Below are 19,662 nucleotides of genomic sequence, written 5' to 3' on the forward strand. Positions count from 1 at the left end.
GTCTCTAGTGCTCTAACAACGAAGCCCCATTCCTCGCCGAGCAAGCTCGAAATCCTTTGGCGCAACGTACAGGCGATGCGCGCTTATAGCATTCAGATTGGCCACCTCGAGGATCGCTGTCAACCTGGCCTCTAGCAGGGTGCAGAGGGCTGCCATGGCCGTTGCCTCGTACGTCACCTTCTCGAGCTTGGCCTGGCGCGCGATCAAGCGGACCAGATCGCAGAAATCCAGAAACGGCATCGCGGGCGTGGCACAGCGTTGCTCGTCTCTGATGAAGGCCGCCGCTGCCATGTGAGCCCGCCGGTTCACGACCACGGTCTCTACGCCATGGGCCATTTGGATCTGTGCGAAGGCCTCGAGAAGGGCCGTCGCACCTGGTGTCGCCCGCCGCTCCGCCGCCTCCCTCTCCATCATCTGCGCCGCCGCAACCTCCTGCTGGTACACCTGCGAATCAAGCGATGCCTCCGCCTCCACGAGCGCTGCTTCGCGTTCACGCTCGCTGACGAGGTCGGGAGTTCGCCTCTCAGCCTGCTGAGCACGCACCTTCCGAATCCATGCGCGCTCCACCAAAACACCGGCCAATGGCTTCAGCCGATCGTTGAGCGCCTTGCTCGTCTGTCGCATTCGCAAGGCACCCTGGGTGCTCGTCGCGCGCAGGATTGCGTCCACCTCATGCAGTAGCTCATCAGGAAGCGCCTCAAGCGAAACGGTCTCCATACAGCTGCTGGCTCCACCTGGCGCGTTTGGCACGCGCACCGGGACCATGGCTCTGGCTCGCTGTCCTGGATGGCGGGACCACGCCTTGGAGAGGGCTTCAAGCAGACTGCCACTGCCGAGAAGCACCTCGCCGCGTATCCTCCCGGCGGCAAGGACGTGGCAGAGGCGAATGGTCCTGTCCCATGGCTCGCTTTGCTGCGCCTGGAGTAGGCTTGCCTCTCTCAGCATGTCTTCGAGGTGAGCGACCGCGGTCTTGCGTACGTGCTCATCAAGCGAGTCGCGAACGATCAAGAGCACACCAGCTCGCGCAGCGAGCCGTCCGACGACGAGGGGACTAATGAGCTGTGGGATGCGTCGCTGCGACTCCTGGACGCCAGAGCCATCCGTCGCCATACTCGGAGGGTCCATCGGCCAGCTCACACGATGAGAGCTCGAGCCGAGCTGCTCAAACCAGAAGCTGCTGTTCACGTCAGGCGGCGTCAGTGGACGGAAGGGCCGCACACCCGTGCGCGCGCAAACCGTCTCTGCTGGCAGATCGAGGAGTCCCTCCCATGCAACGCGAGGCCCGCCGTCCACGAGATCCGAGAGCCACCGCAGACGTGTACCATCAAGCGCGAGGCCGTTGCAGAAGCACATTTCTCCGCTGTGTTCTCCGAAGCGACGCCATGTGTGGTCACTGATCCCTTGCTCCCTGAGCAGGTCCGCCGCAGGCAGGTTCAAGGCATAAGGCGGCTCCCGGACTGCTGACACTCGTGTCGCGTGGCCGGCGCTCTGCGCAAGCATACCGTGCATCAGTTTTTCCCACCGGTGCGCCTCGAGAAAGCAGTACGGGCTGTTGAAGTTGATCGAACCGCCGCTGCAGCACAGGAGGTTAAGCTCCTCGTCGTTGTCGATGGCATTGACCAGATGCTGCACAGTAATGCATTTCCTGTCTTTGCGAGAAGGCTCCATGCGATCGTGTGCGTTGCCAGAGAGCTCAAGCAGCTCAGCGGTAAGGTATTCCAGTACGGCACTGACAAAAATGGCGGCATCGTGGCTGAGAGAGCGACCAGTGGCCGCCTGCAGCATCGAACGGATGATTTGGATCGGAAAGGTGAGGTTTGTTGCCTGCAGCTGGAGAGGCGGTGGGGTCGGAGCAGGCGGCGAGCCTTCTTGCTCGCTCAGAGATGAAATGTGTCGGGAGCACTTTCCGATCGCCTTCTCGCCCTCCATACACGCATGCTTTGCAAGCTCGAGCCCATTCAGGAGAAGTTTCGTGGCCGCCTCCGCGCAGCCTTTGTCAATCTTGTTGGCAGCCTCCAGGAAAGCTCGCAGGTCGGACGCGCGCGTTGCGTCATCCTTAGCCTCGAACACCTGTATCGCCTGGGACAGTGCGGTGTCGGCAAGCACGTCCTCTTCGGCAATCCAGTCGAACCGGCCCTTGAAGGAGCTCACGAGGTATTGCTCAGCTGGAACGAGACGATAATCAAGAACGACGGGGTCTGCGCCCGCGTCAGTAGGCTGGCTGGAGGACCCCCACGAGGTGAACTTTCCTGGAGTGAGAGCCCATGCCTTAGAGCTCCTGGCTGAGAAGCCATATCGGGTGAATTTTGCTGCATGTCCGGGCCGCATCGCGACGCGCTCCGCGAGTTGCGCCCGCTCCTCGGTGCTCATACTGAGGAGGTAGCCCAAATCAGTGAATCCCAGCTCCTCAAAGGCGCTCGCGTAGACCTGCAGCCCGACGCCCTCGAGGGCCACCACCACCGGAGGCATACCGAGAGGGAGACCATGGTGCTGATGATGAGCTGAGACGTCGAGCAGTAGTTCCGCCAAGCGTGTCAGAAGCTCAATATTGAGATCGCACAGGGAGCGCATGCAGCATGCGCGCAGCTGGGACTGTGGCCAAATCTGCTGCAGCACGATGTCGATTGGCACGTCGAAGTCGCTGACCAGCGCTTCGCAAGAGATCTCGCGAACCCCGCGCCAGGTGTCTCCTACAGCCGTGCGCATGTTGCATAAGGCTGTGTTCTCCGCGAGGATGCGGGATCTGACTTCTTGCGCCGAGTCGGCTTGAGATGCGCTAGTACGGTCTTCCACAGCGGCGAGGAATGACGCAGACATCGGCTGGCTGTCAAGTGTCACAAGCACAGCGCCGGGGCTGACCGACGGGCTGAAAAGAAAAACGCGCCTTTGTGGACGCCAGTAGTCCCAGCAGAAGCGCATCGCAGTACACGCTGCACCGGACGCAGGCTGCCTCCTACTTTGATGAGGACGCCTTTGCGGCGCTGACCGACGCGCTGACGGCGTTCGGTCAGCACGAGCTGGGCTGCCGCGCCATCTCCCCGCCGTGGCTCTCCTTCTATGTGGACGGGTGCGAGCAGCGGCTGCACGCAGACGTGCCGCAGGCCACAGCGCGGACCACGCTGCCAAACACACTACCAGGCAGCTTCCAGCTTCCTCAGCCCAGAGGTCCTCAGCCCAAGAGGTCCTGAGCGACGATCGGCTCGCTCCGATCGCTGGGCGCGGTCACTCTGCGGCCCATCACCCGCCTGCCGATCACCTGTCCGCCTCGCCGCGCGCGGGCCGCTCGCCTGCTCGCCACCGCCGCCGCGCGTCCCCGCGCCGCCACGCTTCCCTGTGCACCTGACTGCGCTCGAGCTGCGCAGACGGCGCGCGCTCTGGCAGACAGAGCAGCGGCCGCCCAGGCGGTCGCTGCTCCGCCCCGTCCGAATCCGTCCGCCCGCGCGTGCCGCTGCCGCCGCCGCCGCCGCCACCGCCGCCGCGTTTCCCCGCGCCGCCACGCGTCCCCGCACCTGACTGCGCTCGAGCTGCGCAGACGGCGCGCGCTCTGGCAGACAGAGCAGCGGCCGCCCAGGCGGTCGCTGCTCCGCCCCGTCCGAATCCGTCCGCCCGCGCGTGCTGCTGCCGCCGCCGCCGCCGCTCCACCCGGTGCCCGTGTGTCGTGAGAGTTGCTTTGTGTATGTCTATGTGTGTATGTCGTATGATACGCCGTATGTGTGTGCGGACTTATGTCACACTTTGAGCCTCTACCTATGATAGTAGACGGGTACTCGGGTTTGGATGGTAGCGGAGGCTGGTTACTGATTTTCTTTTGCGTCTCACCAGAGGTCCTCAGCCCAAGAGGTCCTCACAGAGGTCCTCAGCTCCTCACACTCGACACTGACAGGCGCGGATCGCGCTGCGCAAATGCTGCTGCCGCGCGGAGCGAGCTCTCACTGGGGGCCCATATTAGAGAGCAAGGCGCTGCTCGCGAGGTCACAGCCTCGTCTAACAATGAATGCATAGACGCCACCCAGTTTATAACCTCATACAATTGTTATTTGCAAATCAATAAACTAACCAGTTGTGACAAACATGACAATCTCTCTCAATGTGCAACCGCTTCGCTGTAGGGGCCGTTACGAGTTTCCTTTCGGAAAGGAATTGTTTTTCTCATTCCTAAAATTGCATCAAAGCGCGTGAGCGCTGCAGTTGCCGATGCCGCGGCGCGGCGCGGGGTGCTGCGCGCGCCTTTTGCTTCTCCCACATCGGCCCAAACACCTTGGTCGTGCGGTACAGGTTCTCGCCCAACTTGGCCATAATCTTCATCTTTGCCTGCGCGCGACCCAGCCTTGCCGCCCATCTTCCGACGCGAGCCAATCGTGATCAGTACTGTTATGTATATGCACTCTGCCCCCTATGCATTCGCATCGTGATATGCATCCTTACCGATCCATAACCCTAGGGCATATACATTTACGTATTTGCAAAATACGTGGCCCTCTCCCACCCTCGCGCGTCGCGGCGCGTGAATGCATGACACAGATACACATAATACATAGGCGAATGGATGCGCATTACGACCGAGTGTCACATAACTCCTATGAATTATGTATTATGCATTTGCATTACGCACTGGGAGTCCACATCGTACATCGTGTGTTATGTATTATGTATTACGTATTACGTATTATGTATTACGCACTGGGGGGGGGGGGGTCCCAGAGACTCGGGGGGGGATCCTTCACATGTTTTGGTGGAGTTCGTTACTGGAGTTTATGACGTGGGTGAAGTCCCGGGGCCGCAAAGTGTCGGTGGTTCGGAGATTTGTTCTCGAGTATCGGTGGAGGCGGTGTGGGAACGGGCCCGCCGCTCTTGCGTCGGTAGCGTCGGGTAGGTGCGCGTCATGATCGAGGAGTCGCCTCAGCGACGGACTCGCGCGGCCATGGTGGTCGGCTTTCGCACGCGCCACCGATGTGAACGTGACGGCCGCACTCGCCGTTTGCCACGAGCGCTGGCTGGTGGGCTTTGACGAGCTGGTCAAGATCTGCGAGACGCACCTCGCCGGAGACGTGCGGCCTCCAGACCAGTGGCTTAGCCTTATGGCCGCCTTCGGTGTGGGGCTTCGACGCGCTCGACTATAGTCTGCTGCATGCGTCTCGGCTTTCAGATTTTAGCTTACGTCCCTTTTCTTGCGCAACAACTCACCTCGTGAGAAGTAAATAAATAAAACGCATCTTCAGGGTAAAAGCAGCAGATCACCGCCCGTGCGATCTTTGTGCAGGGTTCTTTGTGGGCGTGGTCGGCGACTATATGTCTATGAGAGACTTGGCAGGCTTGTATCTATATAAAGTAGAATCTTAAGAGGATAGCGCGATACTGGAAGCCATATAGGCACTTACTCGTCTCATACCACAGCGCACAGGCCCCAGGAACAGGACACAAGGTGGGACAAGGAGGGGAGCGACGAAAACCCGAGACTGTGATAACACACTATTACAGCTCCTTTTGCTTGGTGTGTGCGCGGCCCGTCGTCCGTGTGGCAGGGTGCTTGCCAACGAGCGCCTCGGGCGGAAAGTGGGAAGGCGGCAGGCGCTCACTAAGCAGCGTCCCTGCGACGGCGCGAACATGCCTCAGCCGCATCGTGTTGCCTTCAGATCTGCGGCGGGCCCCCGTCGTGAGGCAGCCGGCGGCGCTGCCGCGTCGCCTCTCACCGCACGTGAGCATTGAGGCGTTGCGTAGCGCCGGGAACTGCGCGGCGAGGAGCGGGCCTGGAAGAGAAAGCGCCCTTTGGCGCAACGCGCGCAGGAAGCGGCATTCCGCCCAGTGCCACCGGCCGGGGCACCTACCCACAGCAGATTGTGTAAAGAGACTGTCACTCACATGGGCTGGCATTAGCACCACTGGCGGAGGCTACCAGCCCTGCTCCGTCCTATTTGGTTGCGCCGGCACGCAAGCCTCGATATCATCTGCAGGGCCGGAGAGGTAAGCGGCTGCTATAGCCCTGGGCAGCACCGCGAACTGATCGTCGATCAACCCAACTTCCTCCAGGCCAAGCAGGCTGCGAGGCTCCACCATCCCTGCCCACACGATGCCCTCCCTCAGCCTCGCCCACTGCGCCGCCGCAGGCACGCTAAAGCCAAACTCGATGTCGCTTCGCATGCGAACAACGAGGTCGAAGGGCGCGGACATCGCCGCTTCGCGCGCCTTGATGCTCGCCAGGCAGCCACGCAGCTTGACGTTCTGAATGTAACCCACCGTGAGGCAGTCGCAAGCAACCTTCTTCGAGAGCTGGTCCGGCCGACACATGACACGACCGGGGACGGGATTTGGGCGTGTCGGCGTGCTGTTGTACACCTTGAGTTCAGCCGCATCCAGAGTCTGCGAGGCCTTCAACAGCAGGTGCTTCTCGCTCTCGTGCAGCAATGTGCCGTCGAGGTGAAGGAGCAGCTCGAATGTGACCGACGCGTCAGATCGCAGTGGCATGAATGCGGCGAGGAGGTGACGTTGGTAGGCAGGCAGCGCGATAACGTCCGCGTAGCCAGAGAGGCACACCGCCACCCTCATCCTGTGTGCGTGCTCTTGTTGTTCCGCTTTCATACTTTTCCCTGTCTGGTTTTTTATTTTTCTCAGGTTTCTGCCACACACACACATGCACATGCCGCGTCCCGTGCCCCCGAGTTCATTTTATATACGCACGGACACACACACACACACACACACCGATTTAGTGATCTCGGATCATCTCGGGTGATCTCGGGTGTTTTAGGGTATCTGATGGGGCGAGAGCCCCGCCCCCGTTGTAGATCGTGTCAACTCGCACGTCCGGTGTGTCTTCCGGCGCGAGGAGGGCGTTCCGGTGGCGCCGTCGGACGATGCCTGCAAGTGTCTCAAGCATAATAACGCGAGTCGGCGTCGCCCCAATGCGCCCCTCAGCCATTTGTCCTCTGCCAGTGGTCAGACGGAACCCGGTGATGCAGAGGCGGCGGTATTCGTGGACTAGCTGCTCCCTCCCCATGCCCCGTACCTCCTCTAGCACGGCTTCATCCAGGGTCGTGCTTTCCAGGACTGCGCGGAGCACCGCCTCGAGGGTCAGTGTGGTGTATGGACATTCGAGGGCGAGGTGGCGTGTCGTTTCGATTGCTCTCACGCCGCCCAGTAGGCCGCACAGGTCGCACAGCCCCCGTCGACGTGGCTTCTTACATCGTCGCGGTCCAACCGGTAGCGCATCAGTCAACACTGAGTACGCCGTGTCTGACGTCGAATTCTTTAACGTATATGTCCAGATGTCCAACGCCAGCCCAACACTCGCCGACCTGGCTCGGGGCGACCTGGCCTTGCTGCGCGCCCTCCTCTCCGGGCGACGGACGCGCGGCACGCTCGACGCGCGGCTCGACACCGACAAGCAGCACACGCTGCTCACCTGGGCCGCTCGTCACGGGCAGGCCGAGGCGGTGCGGCTGCTGCTCGAAGGCGGTGCGAGCATCGGGGCGACAAATGGCGGCGGCGCTTCCGCGCTGTACATCGCGTGCCAAGAGGGGCATATTCAGTGCGTCCGGCTGCTCCTCGAGGCTGGCGCGGCGACCGACCAAGCGGATTCTGAAGCCGCACGCCGCTGTACGTCGCGAGCCTGCAGGGCCATGACCAGTGCGTCCGGCTGCTTCTCGAGGCGAGCGCGGCGGTCAACCAAGCCAAGGACGACGGCGCCACGCCGCTGTACATCGCGTGCCAGAACGGCTACCTCGAGTGCGTCCGGCTGCTTCTCGAGGCGAGCGCGGCGATTAATCAAGCTGATGAAGAAGGCACCACGCCGCTGTACATCGCATGCTATCAGGGCCACCTCGAGTGCGTCCGGCTGCTCCTTGATGCCAGCGCGGTGGTGGTGGTCGACCAAGCCTACAACAATGGCGCCACGCCGCTGCGCATCGCGTGCCAGCAGGGCCACCTCGAGATCGCCCGGCTGCTTCTCGAGGCTGGCGCGGCGTTCGACCAAGCCTGCAACAACGGAGCCACGCCGCTGTCCATGGCGTGCCAGAAGGGCCACCTCGACATCGTCCAGCTGCTCCTCGAGGCTGGCGCAGCGACCGACCAAGCCAGGGACGGCGGCGACACGCCGCTGCTCATCGCGTGCGAGAACAACAGCCTCGAGTGCGTTCGGCTGCTCCTCAAGGCCGGCGCGGCGGTCAATCAGGCCGAGCAGAATGGCGCCACGCCGCTGCTCGTCGCGTGCCTGAATGGCCACCTCGAGGTCGCCAAGCTCCTCTCCTCCTACGGCGCCTCCCGCGCCGCAACGCCCTTTGGCACGCCCGAGGAGGTTGCAAACGGTGAAGGCCACGCCGACCTCGCCGCTTGGCTGGTCGCCAGCCGCGGCTGGACGCCGCTCCAGCATCTCGAGGCCTGCCCGAGACTAGCGGCCGAAGGCGTGAGCGCGCTGTCCTCACGCCCATTGCCCCTCTTCCGCAGGCGCTCACCGTCGACCGGGCGCGGACGCTGCTGCGCGGCGGCGCTGACTCTTCCTCCGGCGAGCCTTCTGCCCTCGAGCGGGCGCGCGTCCTCTGCTCGTGGAGCGAGTCGGATCCGACCGCTGCGGCCATCGGTTCCACAGTCGGGATCCGCTCTCTCGTCTCGCGGCCGTCGCTCAACGGCAAGGTTGGCCTCGTCGTCTCCGCAAACGCTTCGACGGCCCGCTTCGGCGTGCGCGTGGCGGGCGAGGCCAAGGCACTCGCACTGAGGCGCGCTATGCAATGGTCTCCCCCCGACTCGCCGGATCCTCTCTTGAACACCCGAAGCCGCCTCTCCCCGCCCTCAGAACACCCGAAGCCGCCTCTCCCCGCCCTCAGGCCGGCCAACCTGCAGCCAGCGGCCGAGGCGGTGGAGGTGGGCAGGCTGGTCCTCAAGGCGGCGGAGTGGTCGCCGCAGTCGCACGAGCTCTTCCCGGAGGCGGCTCGCAAGTGGGCGGTCGAGGTGATGCGGCTGGGCTACCTGATCGCTTGGGACGAGGAGCGCTTCGTTGGCCGCGAGGGAGCGGCTCCAGAACTGGCGGACATCTGGCGCAGTTTCGTGCTGCCAAGGGTGGTGGTGCGGGCCGCCGCCGACGTGCGCAGACGCACATCGCGCCGCCCATGAGGAAACGATATGAAGAGCGTGTGCGTGTGCGCGGTGGATCTGTTCGCTGTGATCGGCCTCTGTCTTGTCTTTCGCCTGTGTCTCGGCAGCCACAGGCTGTCCTGTGATCGAGTCCTGTGGGGCTTACACCAGTGTGACTCTCTGTACTCTGAGTCCCGGTCAATGGTTGGGTAGTAGGGCTAGAGGGTCGCTCTACACTTATACTCCGACACATCGAAAAAGTGGGAGCGAAAACTCAGCCTTGAGTTCTCAGCGCCCTCACGGCCCGCCGATGGCAAACCCGACTCTCCCTCCATCCGTGTGGCGCCGCCCGATGGTGCCGGGAACCCTATTCCGGAGCGATTTCCCCTAGGGTTAGCGCCGAGAAAGCCGGGCCCCTTAGCTCCGGCTAGGGCTGCGGGGCCTCCGAAGCCGACCCGAGGAAGGGCCGACTTAAGGGTTAGTATAGCGGGCCGATAAGGCCGCCCACACCCGCGAGGATGGCTGTGTGTTTGCCTCCCCGACTCGGACGGCCGCCTCAGAGGGCGGGAGTGCTTCCTATCGCCCTCTCACCCGCGGGTGATGGCCGAGTCCACGGAGCCGCACGCTGCCTCTCCTTCGACGCAAGGCTCCGACTTCTATAGAGAAAACCCCATCTGCACCAGCGTTTTAAAGTGAAATCGTCAAGAGAAATCGATGCACCGGGCTGGGCTTTGGGGTAGGCAGCCACCCTTTTGAAGGTGAGGCGTATCTGCCGACCTGTGAAGACGCTTTACTTGCGAGCAGTGCGTGGACCAGATGGCGCGAGGGCACCGCAACATGGCTAAGGAGGCAGGGAAGCTTCTGCTCCGAGACGGCCGCTCAGGACCGCAAAATGGTGTTCCTGAAGGTTGTGTTAGTCGGGCTGGCCAGTCCCCGGGGCCTGACGGTCCAATGTTTCCCTCAAGAGTACTTCTCCCCTACCCCACCCTTCCACTTTAGATGTGTCGGACCATAGCCTCTGCAGCGAGCGAGCGCTCAACTTAGCCCCCGCACGGAGCCGGGCTCGGACTTAGACGCTGTATGGTCGGGGGCCATGAACTTAGACGGCACAAGGCCAAATCCGGGTAAAACCCGGGTATACCTGCAAAAGTCCAGGTTTACCCGAAAAATACCTGGACGCGTCCCGACCAACGTATGCCGCGCACGACGCCATATCGCCTTGTCCCAGGGCCAGTGCGCTACTTGCGGCGCGCAACTCCTGCTCAAGTACGCGCACCGTACCATGTGCTGCCGCTATGCGTGTCTTAAGGCGGCTGCGGCGAAGCGGCGGGCGCGGCATGCCGATGGCAGTGCGGACGATGCGGTTGCGATGTGTTCTGCTTCAAGATCGTGGCGGTGCTTGGCATGCACTTCTGCGATCCCAATCAGCTCATCGCAACGAAGCAGCGCAACAAGCTGGCTGCTGCCAACAAGGCCCTATGCTAGATCTACCTCACGCGCGGATCGTTCAAAGAGGACCAGCATACACAGGCTTCCTTGACATGCGTTTGTTTGAGCTTGAGGCTATTTGTGAGAACTGTTTGGCTTGAAGATTGCGCTCAAGAAGAGCAACGAGAATCGGAAGAGGAGGATGCTGAGGCGGCGATTGCTGAGCATGAGAAGGATCGATCCGGATTAGAAGGCGCCCGCCGCAGGCGAAGAAAATTTGGGGGCTAGCGCCGTATCGTTGATCACGGTGGGAGCCTCTTGGCCCCAGGCTGTGCCACGGCCGACTTAGCCGATGTAAGAGGCTCTCGCTGATCTTAGACCGCGTAAGCACCCCAGCGTGACTAGTCACACTTAGACCCGCTCAGCCTCGAGGCTCAGAACTTAGACTACTACCCAACCAGTTCCCGGTCGCGGCGGTGGAAGCGTCTCGGCAGTGGCGCGCCTCCGAGCGGGAAGCAAGAGTTGACAAGGTTGAAGGCGGCGGCGAGCTGCGGCGCGGCGCCATGCCAGGCCCAGGTGAGGGATGTGTTGGCGGTGGCGTTGCCGAGTCCCGAGGCGAGGCCGATGAGCAGGTAGAGCAACGCCACCTGGTGCAGCGCCGAGCAGGACGGCACCGCGCCGAGGCAGAGGAAGTCGAGGGCGCTCACGCCCACGAGGACGGCGTGCGGCCGCAGCCGGGCCGAGTAGGAGGGAGCCGAGAAAGTTGCCGAGGCCCTCGGCCGAATAGATGGAGCCGATGCTGTGCGGCGAGGCGGAGAGGTGGCGCATGAGCACAGGCCCGACCGGGCCGAGCACGTTGATCGAGAGGCCCGTCATCATGAGCAGAGGGCAGACGCCCGTCACAAAAAGTGCCAGCAAATGCTGCGGAAATGTTCACAGGGGAAAAGAATTTAAACAAAACAACTCTCTCTCACAGCAGACAGGCTCGACACAGGTGCGAACTGGCGCGTGCTAGTACTATCACCGGCACACCGGGGAAAAGAAAGAAAGAAAGAAAACGTGCACACACGGCCCCACACGAGTGAGTATCTATCTATCTCGTTCACCAGGTCTTCCCCTCACATCATCGGCGTGCCCAGAGAGACGCGGCTCCCTCCGTCGGACCCCGTGCGCTCGCCCTTGCGCAGCGGGGCCAGGAGCGAGGCCGTCATCTGCTGCGCCTTTGCCTGCACCGTCTTGTCGGTGACCACCGCGGCGAGCGCCGTCACGAGGGCGCCCACCACGCCAAAGGTGGCGAGGTAGAGGAAGGCGTGCAGCGTGTGCGCCTCTGGCGAGACGAGGAGCTGCAGCGCGGAGAGGACGCGCAGCGCGTCGAGCAGGATGCCTGCCCGGGGGCGAGACACACGCCCCGAGTGGGTTGGCGCGAGCGGGCGGCGCGGGGCGAGATGGAGAGGGGTGCGTCCGGAGGCCGCACACCCGTTGCGGCGACGAGGAGGAGGAGGCCGCCGCCGCCGAGCATGCCATGCACGACCGTCGGGGCCACGCCGAGCGCGTTGAAGAGGAGCCAGCGCCAGAGGTCGTGCGAGGTGGCGACGAGCCGGTCGATGCCGGGAGGCGGGGGCGGCGGGGGCGGGGCGGGCGGGTACATATCTTTCGGCCAAAACCACTCGCCGTCGGTGGAGTGGTCAACCTCCGACCAGTAGGCGGGAGGCCACCCAGCGGGCTCGGGGGCGGGCTCGACGTCTTGCCACGGCCAGAGGAGGCCGAGCGCGTTGTGCAGGAGAAGAAAGTAGACGACGGCGGGCAGAGTGGCGCCCCACGCAAAGGCTGGAGCCTACAGGGTCCACATATCGCGCGCGCATCGCGCCGCTGCCCTGCCTCCTGTGGCGCGCCGAACGAGCGCGCCTTGAGCCGATCGGTGTGCCGCATCACGAGCAGGGAGACGCACCAGCAGGCCGAGAAGAGGAGCGACCAGAGGCGTGGAAAGGTTTCGGAGAGGCTTCCGCCGTCACAGGAGGAGGACGAGGAGGCGTCGCGAGCAATGCACCAGAGCACAACGCCGCTCTGCAGGAAGCCAAGATAGAGGAGGAGCGGCATCGATGCGACCGCGCGCTGCGAGCGGCGCCAGATTAGCACGGCGAGCGCCACTTGCGGCAGCGGGACGAGCAGCAGGTAGAGGGAGGCGACGCCGGCGCAGGCGGGCCCCGACACGCGGCCGTCCCCGTCGATGGCTTGGACGATGGCGTCCCTACCCACAGATTCGAAGGGTGTGGACGCACCGCGGGCGTTGATGGCGTGTGGTCGCCGGGTGGTGGCACCAGCTGTACGGCGACAATGGACGAGGACATGGCGCCGGCAAAGTAGAAGATGTCGGAGGCGGACGCCGCGGGCGCGCCGCCGCCGTCCTGGCGGCCGAGGTACCGGCCATGAAAGAAGAGGAAGCCCGAGTATGCGCCTCCGGCAAGCACGCCGAGCGGCGCTCCGCCCACCGAAGTTGACAAGCACCAGAGCCCGATGCCACAGACGTGATAAAGGCAGCCGCTGCAGAAGCCGAGGAGCAGGCCGGGCGAGCCAATCACTGGGAGGAGGCCGAACTCGGCCGGGTTGTGGCCGAGCTGCGGCGCGCCCGCACGGACGAGCGCTGCGTGCACAGCGCCGTGAATGCGATCGGGCGAGCAGCCGGCTTCGTAGGCGGCCGCGGCCGCGTTCTCGAGGCTCACCAGCTCGACCGAGTGCTGCGGGGCCGCGTCGTCGGCGGTGGACTTGCTTGCCTTCATATCTCAGTAGGCCTTGCTTGTAGCGGGGACACGGCCAGGTGCGGGGACGCGGGCCAGGCTTTGATCATGCGTCTTCTGCTTTATTTTTTAATGAGCGCCTTGAGCAATTGAGCACTGGATAGGGTCGATTCCGCATGGTACGGGACCCCTCAGAGCGCCTTCAAAACGAGACCGTCAATCAATCAGACAGTGCGCGGAGGGGGGGTTCCGAGCGGTGATGTATGTCAGTGAGGGATGTGTGTGTTGTCGTGCTAGTGTCTGGTGTCTACTAGCCCCGAGTAGAGGGGGCGTTCCGCCGCTAGGGGAAGCCCGGAGCGCAATAAATAAATAAATAAAACGGGCACGCCAAGCGAGGGGTGGGAGAAGGACAGGGTCCCCACCTGACGAGCAGGATCTTGTAAGGACGATCAGGGACACAGGGGAACGGGAGCGGGGAGCGCATCGCGACACGGAGGGGGGCTGGGCAGGGTTCACCCACACGACAGGGTCCCAGGGACTCCTCTCTCGTATAGGACAGGTTGCACCCGGCGGCACGGGGGCAGGCGCGAGCCTCCTACTGGTTGCGCTCTCCCTAGTTCTCCTGCTCCTGACAAGGGACAGCGACAGGCTCGCAGCACGGTGGACTCCCTATTCCACTGGCGATCTCTCTCGACTAGCGACCTTCCTCCGGCTTCTCACCAGCAGTCTCTCACTACCACGGGCACACTGACAGAGGCGGCCAAAAGGCTCACGTGGGTGGCAGGGCGGTGATAGGAGTCTCCCACTCTGTGGGCTTCGCTAGAGGTGCGGCCCCTGCGCGTGTCCTCGCCCTTGTGCGGTCTTGAAGGGGAAGGGGAAGGGGCTGTGTGTGTGTGTGTGTGTGTGTGTGTGTGTGTGTGTGTGTGTGTGTGTGTGTGTGTGTGTGTGTGTGTGTGTGTGTGTGTGTGTGTGTGTGTGTGTGTGCCTGCGGGCGCTGTGCGAGCCGCCCTGAACGACCACAACGTTGAGCGCGCTCGAGCACCGAAGCACCGCGAGAGCGCCGGCGAGCACCACCGCCCCGGCCGCGCCTTGGCGTGGGTCGGTAGTACACGATGCGGCGCCCAGCATGCTCTGTCATGCGTCGCACCCGCAGTGGCCGAGCCGACCGCCGCTCCGAACTGGCGCCGAGTGGCTCCCAGATCGAGCGCGGCAGGCTCAGTCGCACCGTCGCGGGGCGAACGCGAACCGAGCCGTCGCCGTTCGCCGCAGCCGCCAGCCGCCAGCCGCCAGCCGTCAGCCGTAGACCGTGCGCGGAGCGGGGGGTTCCGACGGAGCGGTGATGTCAGTGAGGGATGTGTAGCGTGTTGTCGTGCTAGTGTCTGGTGTCTACTAGCCCCGAGTAGAGGGGGCGTTCCGCCGCTAGGGGAAGCCCGGAGCGCAGAGCCAACCCTCCGCGCGGAGACCCGTGTTTACGCTTTAAAAGGCCCTTCGCCCTTGCGCCCTGCGAACGCGCACCCCCGGCCGGGGCTAGGGCTCTCTTGCCCGCAACCCGATCCCGATCATCCGGCCCGCTGTGGGTGCGCTTCTCAGCTCCCCAGGAAACTAAGTGCCCGCCGTTCTCCATGGCGCGCGTAGCTATGACAGGGACCGCGGCCGCGGACCCGGCGGCGGACGGGGCTGGCGCGCAAGCGCCGGCCACCGTCGTGCCGCCGGGGATGCGCAGCGGACGCTGGAATAGCTCCAATCGCGCGCAACTGGAGGACGCGGTGATGGTCGCAAGGCTCGCAGGTGCGTCGCAGGTCAGGCTGGTATTGCCTGGCTACGCGACCATCGAGATCGACCTGAAGCACGAGAAGGCCGCGGGCGACCGCGAGTCGGTGCAGGCGGCGGAGCGCTCGTACGTCGAGCGCACCGCGCTGAAGAAGAAGGATCCCACCAAGGAGCAGCTCGCGGCTCGAGCCGCGGCACGCAAGGCCAAGAAGGCCCGGCAGAAGGCGCGCCGGGCGACGGAGGATTATAATCATATTCCCTAGGGTGGTCCTTTGGTGCCAGAGGGAGGGTGAGGCTGGGAGGGTCGAGTGAACGAGCGCGATTCTCTACCTCAGTGTCAGTCCTCGCGGCCTGAGCCAGCACGAGCAGCCCGGGACAGGGACGGTGTGCGAGACCAGCGCGGAGTGGAGCTCGCACTTGAGGTGGCGCCCCTTGCGCAACAGCTCGATGGCGACGCACGCCTGCCCCTTATCGAGGCACGCGGCGCGGCAGCCGGCCTCGTCGAGGCCCCATACCGCCTCAAACACGCCGAACCCGCCGCTCGCGGCCCGGCAGCAGCCCGCCTCCCCCCCTCGCGCAGCAACCCACGCGGCGGCGGGGCGCGGCGCCGGGCGCGGCGCAGCCTCGGGGCCGACGCTCACGCTGCGCAGCTCCGAACCCCACTGGCACCAGAGGGAGGCCATACCGGAGGCAGAGGCGGATGCTGGGAGCACGCCGCAGACCTGGCTCGCGCCCCGCGGCCACGCGCCCCGCAGCGTGGACCAGCCGCCCTTGCCGGCGGGCAAGCCGGCGGAGGAGTTTGGCGAGTAGTAGCTCGCGGCCTCGTGCTCCTCGCCGGGAGGGCCGCACCTTGACAGGACACAACGACTCGTGAGTCGTGGGGGAGAGCTCAATCTCGCCCGCGTGCCCCTCTCGCCGGGAGGAGGGACGCGCACCCGCCGTCGCGGCGATCATGCACGCCGCCCACGACGAGGAGGCCGTCGCCGTACGGAAGCACGCTCGAGGCGATGTGTCCGCGCGGCCGCAGCATAGGCGGCAGCCTCTCCCACGCGTCGGTCGCCGCCGAGTAGCGGTACACGTCGTCCTTGTTCGAGCAGCCCTCGGCGCCGCGGCTCTGCCCGCCCAGCAGGTACAGGTGCGAGCCGAGGGTGGCGGCCGCCATGTGGTTGGCGCGGACGGGCACGGCCGCGCGGGCCCTCCACCCACGCGTGGGGTCCGCGAGCGAGAGCGCCCAATGCTGGTCGTGGTCGGCCGTAAACGCGTCTGCGCGCCCCCCCGCCCTCGAGCCGTCCACAGTGCCGCCACTCGCGAAGTGCAGCTCGCCGCCGAGCAGCGCGAGGCCGCCTCCGAAGCGGGGGGCGGGGAGCGGCGGCAGCCGTTTCCACGTGGCGGTGGGCGTGTGCAGCGCGAGCACGTCGTCCGCGGTGTACACGTCGTCGAGGCCCTGCCTGCCGGCCCGCATCGCCATGCCGCCGGCGAGGTAGATCGTTTGCGAAGCCTCGTCCGCCGCGTTGCCCGCGTGCGTGTTGCCTTGCGCGGCGAGTGGCATGCGCGGCAGGGGTGTCCAGCGAGGCGTGCTGCCACGCAGGTCACACGCCCACGCGTCGGCGCTCATGCGCGACCAGCCATCGACGAAGCCGCCGAAGACGTACAGCGTGCCCCCGAGCATCGCGCCCTGCGCCTCCCGCAGCGACCCGGCTGCGGGAGGCAGTGGGTGCGTCGAGAGGTCGCCGACCGTCGCGGGGCGAGGGGACGTGCGCGGCGTGACTGCCTCGGGCGGGACCACTGGCAGGGCGCGGGGCGGAGCCGGGAGAGCGGCATCGAGGTCCGCCTGGCACGGCTGTGGGCAGCCCTGCACGTCGAGGCAGCCGGCGCAGGTGCCGTCGCCGTGCTCGCAGCCGCAGCCCTCACAATCGCGGTCCGGACGGTTGGCGAGGTACCACTGGAAGAGCACGAGCGGCGAGTCACGGCCGAGCTCCACGCCGTCAGGGCCCCAATAGCCCACCTTGTGGTCGCAACGCGGGTTGCCGACGCAGTGGGTGCGTGCCCAGGTGATGGCGCCCTCGCACCTGCCAAAGAGGTCTCGGAACGCAGCGGCGCCGTACGAATGGCACCGATGTGGCTGCGCGTTCTGACCCGCCGGCCCAACGCACGGACAGTCGGCACGCGTGTTTGCCTTGCCAATCCGTCCGCCATTCGCTGCGTACAGGCGAGCAAACGGGTGCGCGCCGGCGACGTAGCTCGGGTCGCAGCCAAGTGGCAAGGGGTAGAGATGGCCTGCCGGTGGCGACCTCTCTGGTGAGGACGAGGGCGGCGGCGGCGGCATCTGTGGCTGAGACGCCAAAGGGGAGCGCGGTTGAAAGCGCCGAGATTTGTGTTCACACCTCCCATCCTTGGGGCTGGCCCGTTTGGGTAGGTCGATGTTTTCGCCGCCCCACCCGAGCATCGAGCTGTCGTAGCCGCCCGTCTCGTTCGACCAGCGGCGACTGATGGCGACTAACCCGCCGCTCATGATGGGCACGTCGAGAAACAGATCCCACGCGGGCGACCTCGTGCCCGCGCCGCCGCCGGGGGGACAGAACGCCCCACCAGCCGGCCAGCCGTGCCTACGGCGAGTAAAGGAGCGTCCGATCCGAGGCGGGGCGCGGTGGCGATCACCGGTCGGCGCCTGCGCGGCCGGCCGGCCCGGTGGGTCGCCACGGCACATGCGCCGCGCGCCGTCGCCAGGCCCCGCCGCCGCCCCGCCAGAGCAGCGGCGAGATGGGAGGCGGTCGGCGGGTACCATCGGCTCTTCGAGCGAGCTTTCAGCTCACTTTGACGACGCTAGGAAAATCAATCGTGGAATCCAGAGTCCGAGATGCAGTGAGGCGGGGAGCCTACCGCTACCCTGGTTGCGCCATCGCCGCCACAACTAAAGCCGTAGGCGGGTCATATGGCCTTTGTGTCCGAAACTTTGTGTAACACGATATAGTACTACGCATGCTCTTCCCCAGTGCACCCCAAGGAGCTCACGGACGGACGACAAGCAGTCTGATCCAGTTGAGTGCTAAACAACAAGAGAGGCACCGCCGCGGCGGTTCCAAGGGGAGAGCAAGGCCACTGCAGTGCTCCGCTACTCCATCTCGCGCGTGATCGCGAAGCGCAGCACGCACGTGACAAAGTCGCGCGCCGCGATGCCGTTCGTGTTTCCTGCCGAGTCGAGATGGTGCCGCTCGTGGATCTCGTAGAGCGAGAGGACGAGGAGCGCCGCCCGCGCGCGCGCCGCCGCGGGGAAGAGCGAGTGGCTTGCCGGCGACCACGGCGCCGCCGCCCGCCGGATCAGCGCCGCCACCTCGCCCTCGCCGCCCGCGGCGCGCTGCAGCGGCGTCGGCTCGCCCTCGTGCAAGCTTGCGCCGCTGCGCAGCAGGGAGAGCGCGCGGGCGGCGGTGAGGGTCTCAAGGTGCGCGAGCGGCGTCCAGCCGCGGCTGGCGACCAGCCAGGCGGCGAGGTCGGCGTGGCCGCGGCGGTTCGCAACCTCCTCGGGCGTGCCGAAGGGCGGCACTGCGGCGCGGGAGGCGCCGTAGGAGGAGAGGAGCTTGGCGACCTCGAGGTGGCCTTGGTGGCACGCCATGGACAGCGGCGTGCTGCCACCGACACGGGCTTGGTCGACCGCCGCGCCGGCCTCGAGGAGCAGCCGGGCGACGTCGAGGTGGCCCTTCTCGCACGCGATAGAGAGCGGCGTGACGCCGGTGTTTGTCGCTTGGCCGACCGCTGCGCCGGCCTCGATGAGCAGCCGGACGATGTCAAGGTTGCCGTGCTGGCACGTGGCGATCAGCGGCGTGACGCCTCTGGTGTTGGCTTTGCCGACCGCCGCGCTGGCCTCGAGGAGCAGCTTGGCGACCTCGAGGTGGCCGTTGTAGCATGCGATGGACAGCGGCCCGACTCGAGAAGCAGCCGCGCGCACTCGACGTGGCCTTGCTGGCACGCCATGAACAGCGGCGTGGCGCCGTCGTTGCGGGCTTGGCCGACCGCCGCGCCGGCCTCGAGGAGCAGCCGGGCGACGTCGAGGTGGCCCTTCTCGCACGCGATGTATAGAGGCGTGACGCCGGTGTCGGAAGCCTGATTGACCGCAGCGTTGGCCTCGAGAAGCAGCCGGGCGATCTCGAGGTGGCCCTTCTCGCACGTGACGTACAGCGGAGTGAAGCCGCCACCCACAGTTTGGTCCTTCGCCGCGCCAGCCTCGAGGAGCAGCCGGACGCACTCGACGTGGCCCTGCTGGCACGCGATGTACAGCGCCGACGCGCCGCTGCTGCTACCGCCGCCGCCGCCAGTCGTCGCCCCGACGCTCGCGCCGGCTTCGAGCAGCAGCCGCACCGCCTCGGCTTGCCCGTGACGAGCGGCCCAGGTGAGCAGCGTGTCTTGCTTCTCGGTGTCGAGCCGCGCGTCGAGCTGGGCCGCGAGCGACGTGCCGCGCGTCCGCCGCCCGGACAGGAGGGCGCGCAGCGAGCCCAAGTTGCCCACGGCCAGCTCGGCCGGCAGGACTGGGCTCGCGGCGCCGCTCATCCCTATCATTGAAAGAAGCAGAGGGGTCTCCCGCGATTTCTGTCCGCCCCGAAAATTTGCCCAGGCACGATCGTTTTGGTCGGCCCCTGGGCCCCCTGGCGGCTCCACGCTTGGCCGGCGGATG

General features: G+C 65.4%; 6 protein-coding genes across 6 annotated transcripts; 3 read left to right on the forward strand and 3 right to left on the reverse strand.

The window, feature by feature from the left end:
• Positions 1–2,804: 2,804 nt before the first annotated feature.
• Positions 2,805–3,188, forward strand: EMIHUDRAFT_235363 (hypothetical protein; the record flags this gene model as incomplete). Its single annotated transcript, XM_005780288.1, has 2 exons — positions 2,805–2,831; positions 2,946–3,188. The coding sequence occupies 2 exons, from the start codon at positions 2,805–2,807 to the stop codon at positions 3,186–3,188; spliced, it is 270 nt and encodes an 89-aa protein (XP_005780345.1).
• Positions 3,189–5,472: 2,284 nt separating this feature from the next.
• On the reverse strand, positions 5,473–6,543 carry EMIHUDRAFT_235366 (hypothetical protein; the record flags this gene model as incomplete). The annotated part of the gene is made up of 2 exons (XM_005780289.1): positions 5,473–5,821; positions 5,894–6,543. The coding sequence occupies 2 exons, from the start codon at positions 6,541–6,543 to the stop codon at positions 5,473–5,475; spliced, it is 999 nt and encodes a 332-aa protein (XP_005780346.1).
• Positions 6,544–6,899: 356 nt separating this feature from the next.
• Positions 6,900–9,102, forward strand: EMIHUDRAFT_114444 (hypothetical protein; the record flags this gene model as incomplete). The annotated part of the gene is made up of 3 exons (XM_005780290.1): positions 6,900–6,947; positions 8,440–8,723; positions 8,817–9,102. The coding sequence occupies 3 exons, from the start codon at positions 6,900–6,902 to the stop codon at positions 9,100–9,102; spliced, it is 618 nt and encodes a 205-aa protein (XP_005780347.1).
• Positions 9,103–11,422: 2,320 nt separating this feature from the next.
• EMIHUDRAFT_443088 (hypothetical protein) lies at positions 11,423–13,303 on the reverse strand. Its single transcript, XM_005780291.1, has 4 exons — positions 12,810–13,303; positions 12,397–12,739; positions 11,968–12,325; positions 11,423–11,875 (listed from the first exon to the last, which is right to left on the reverse strand). Exons 1-4 carry the CDS (start codon positions 12,917–12,919, stop codon positions 11,610–11,612), a joined length of 1,077 nt encoding a protein of 358 aa, XP_005780348.1. The 5' UTR covers positions 12,920–13,303; the 3' UTR covers positions 11,423–11,609.
• A 1,545-nt stretch (positions 13,304–14,848) lies between these two features.
• EMIHUDRAFT_235370 (hypothetical protein) lies at positions 14,849–15,259 on the forward strand (the record flags this gene model as incomplete). Its single annotated transcript, XM_005780292.1, has 1 exon — positions 14,849–15,259. The coding sequence occupies one exon, from the start codon at positions 14,849–14,851 to the stop codon at positions 15,257–15,259; it is 411 nt and encodes a 136-aa protein (XP_005780349.1).
• EMIHUDRAFT_468798 (hypothetical protein) lies at positions 15,240–17,781 on the reverse strand (the record flags this gene model as incomplete). The annotated part of the gene is made up of 4 exons (XM_005780293.1): positions 15,240–15,845; positions 15,932–17,236; positions 17,381–17,602; positions 17,702–17,781. The coding sequence occupies 4 exons, from the start codon at positions 17,779–17,781 to the stop codon at positions 15,323–15,325; spliced, it is 2,130 nt and encodes a 709-aa protein (XP_005780350.1). The 3' UTR covers positions 15,240–15,322.
• Positions 17,782–19,662: the final 1,881 nt, after the last annotated feature.

Source organism: Emiliania huxleyi (assembly GCF_000372725.1).
Source record: "Emiliania huxleyi CCMP1516 chromosome Unknown EMIHUscaffold_218, whole genome shotgun sequence".
Lineage (NCBI taxonomy): Eukaryota > Haptophyta > Isochrysidales > Noelaerhabdaceae > Emiliania > Emiliania huxleyi.

What these genes read in the sequence shown, in the direction of transcription:
- EMIHUDRAFT_443088 (XM_005780291.1), bottom strand. Translation starts at nt 12,919, where the DNA reads ATGGCCGGTACCTCGGCCGCCAGGACGGCGGCGGCGCGCCCGCGGCGT. An exon ending in CCATTGTCGCCGTACAGCTG is followed by an intron (nt 12,740 to 12,809) that starts GTGCCACCACCC and finishes ATCTGTGGGTAG; the next exon opens with GGACGCCATCGTCCAAGCCA. An exon ending in GGCACACCGATCGGCTCAAG is followed by an intron (nt 12,326 to 12,396) that starts GCGCGCTCGTTC and finishes TGGACCCTGTAG; the next exon opens with GCTCCAGCCTTTGCGTGGGG.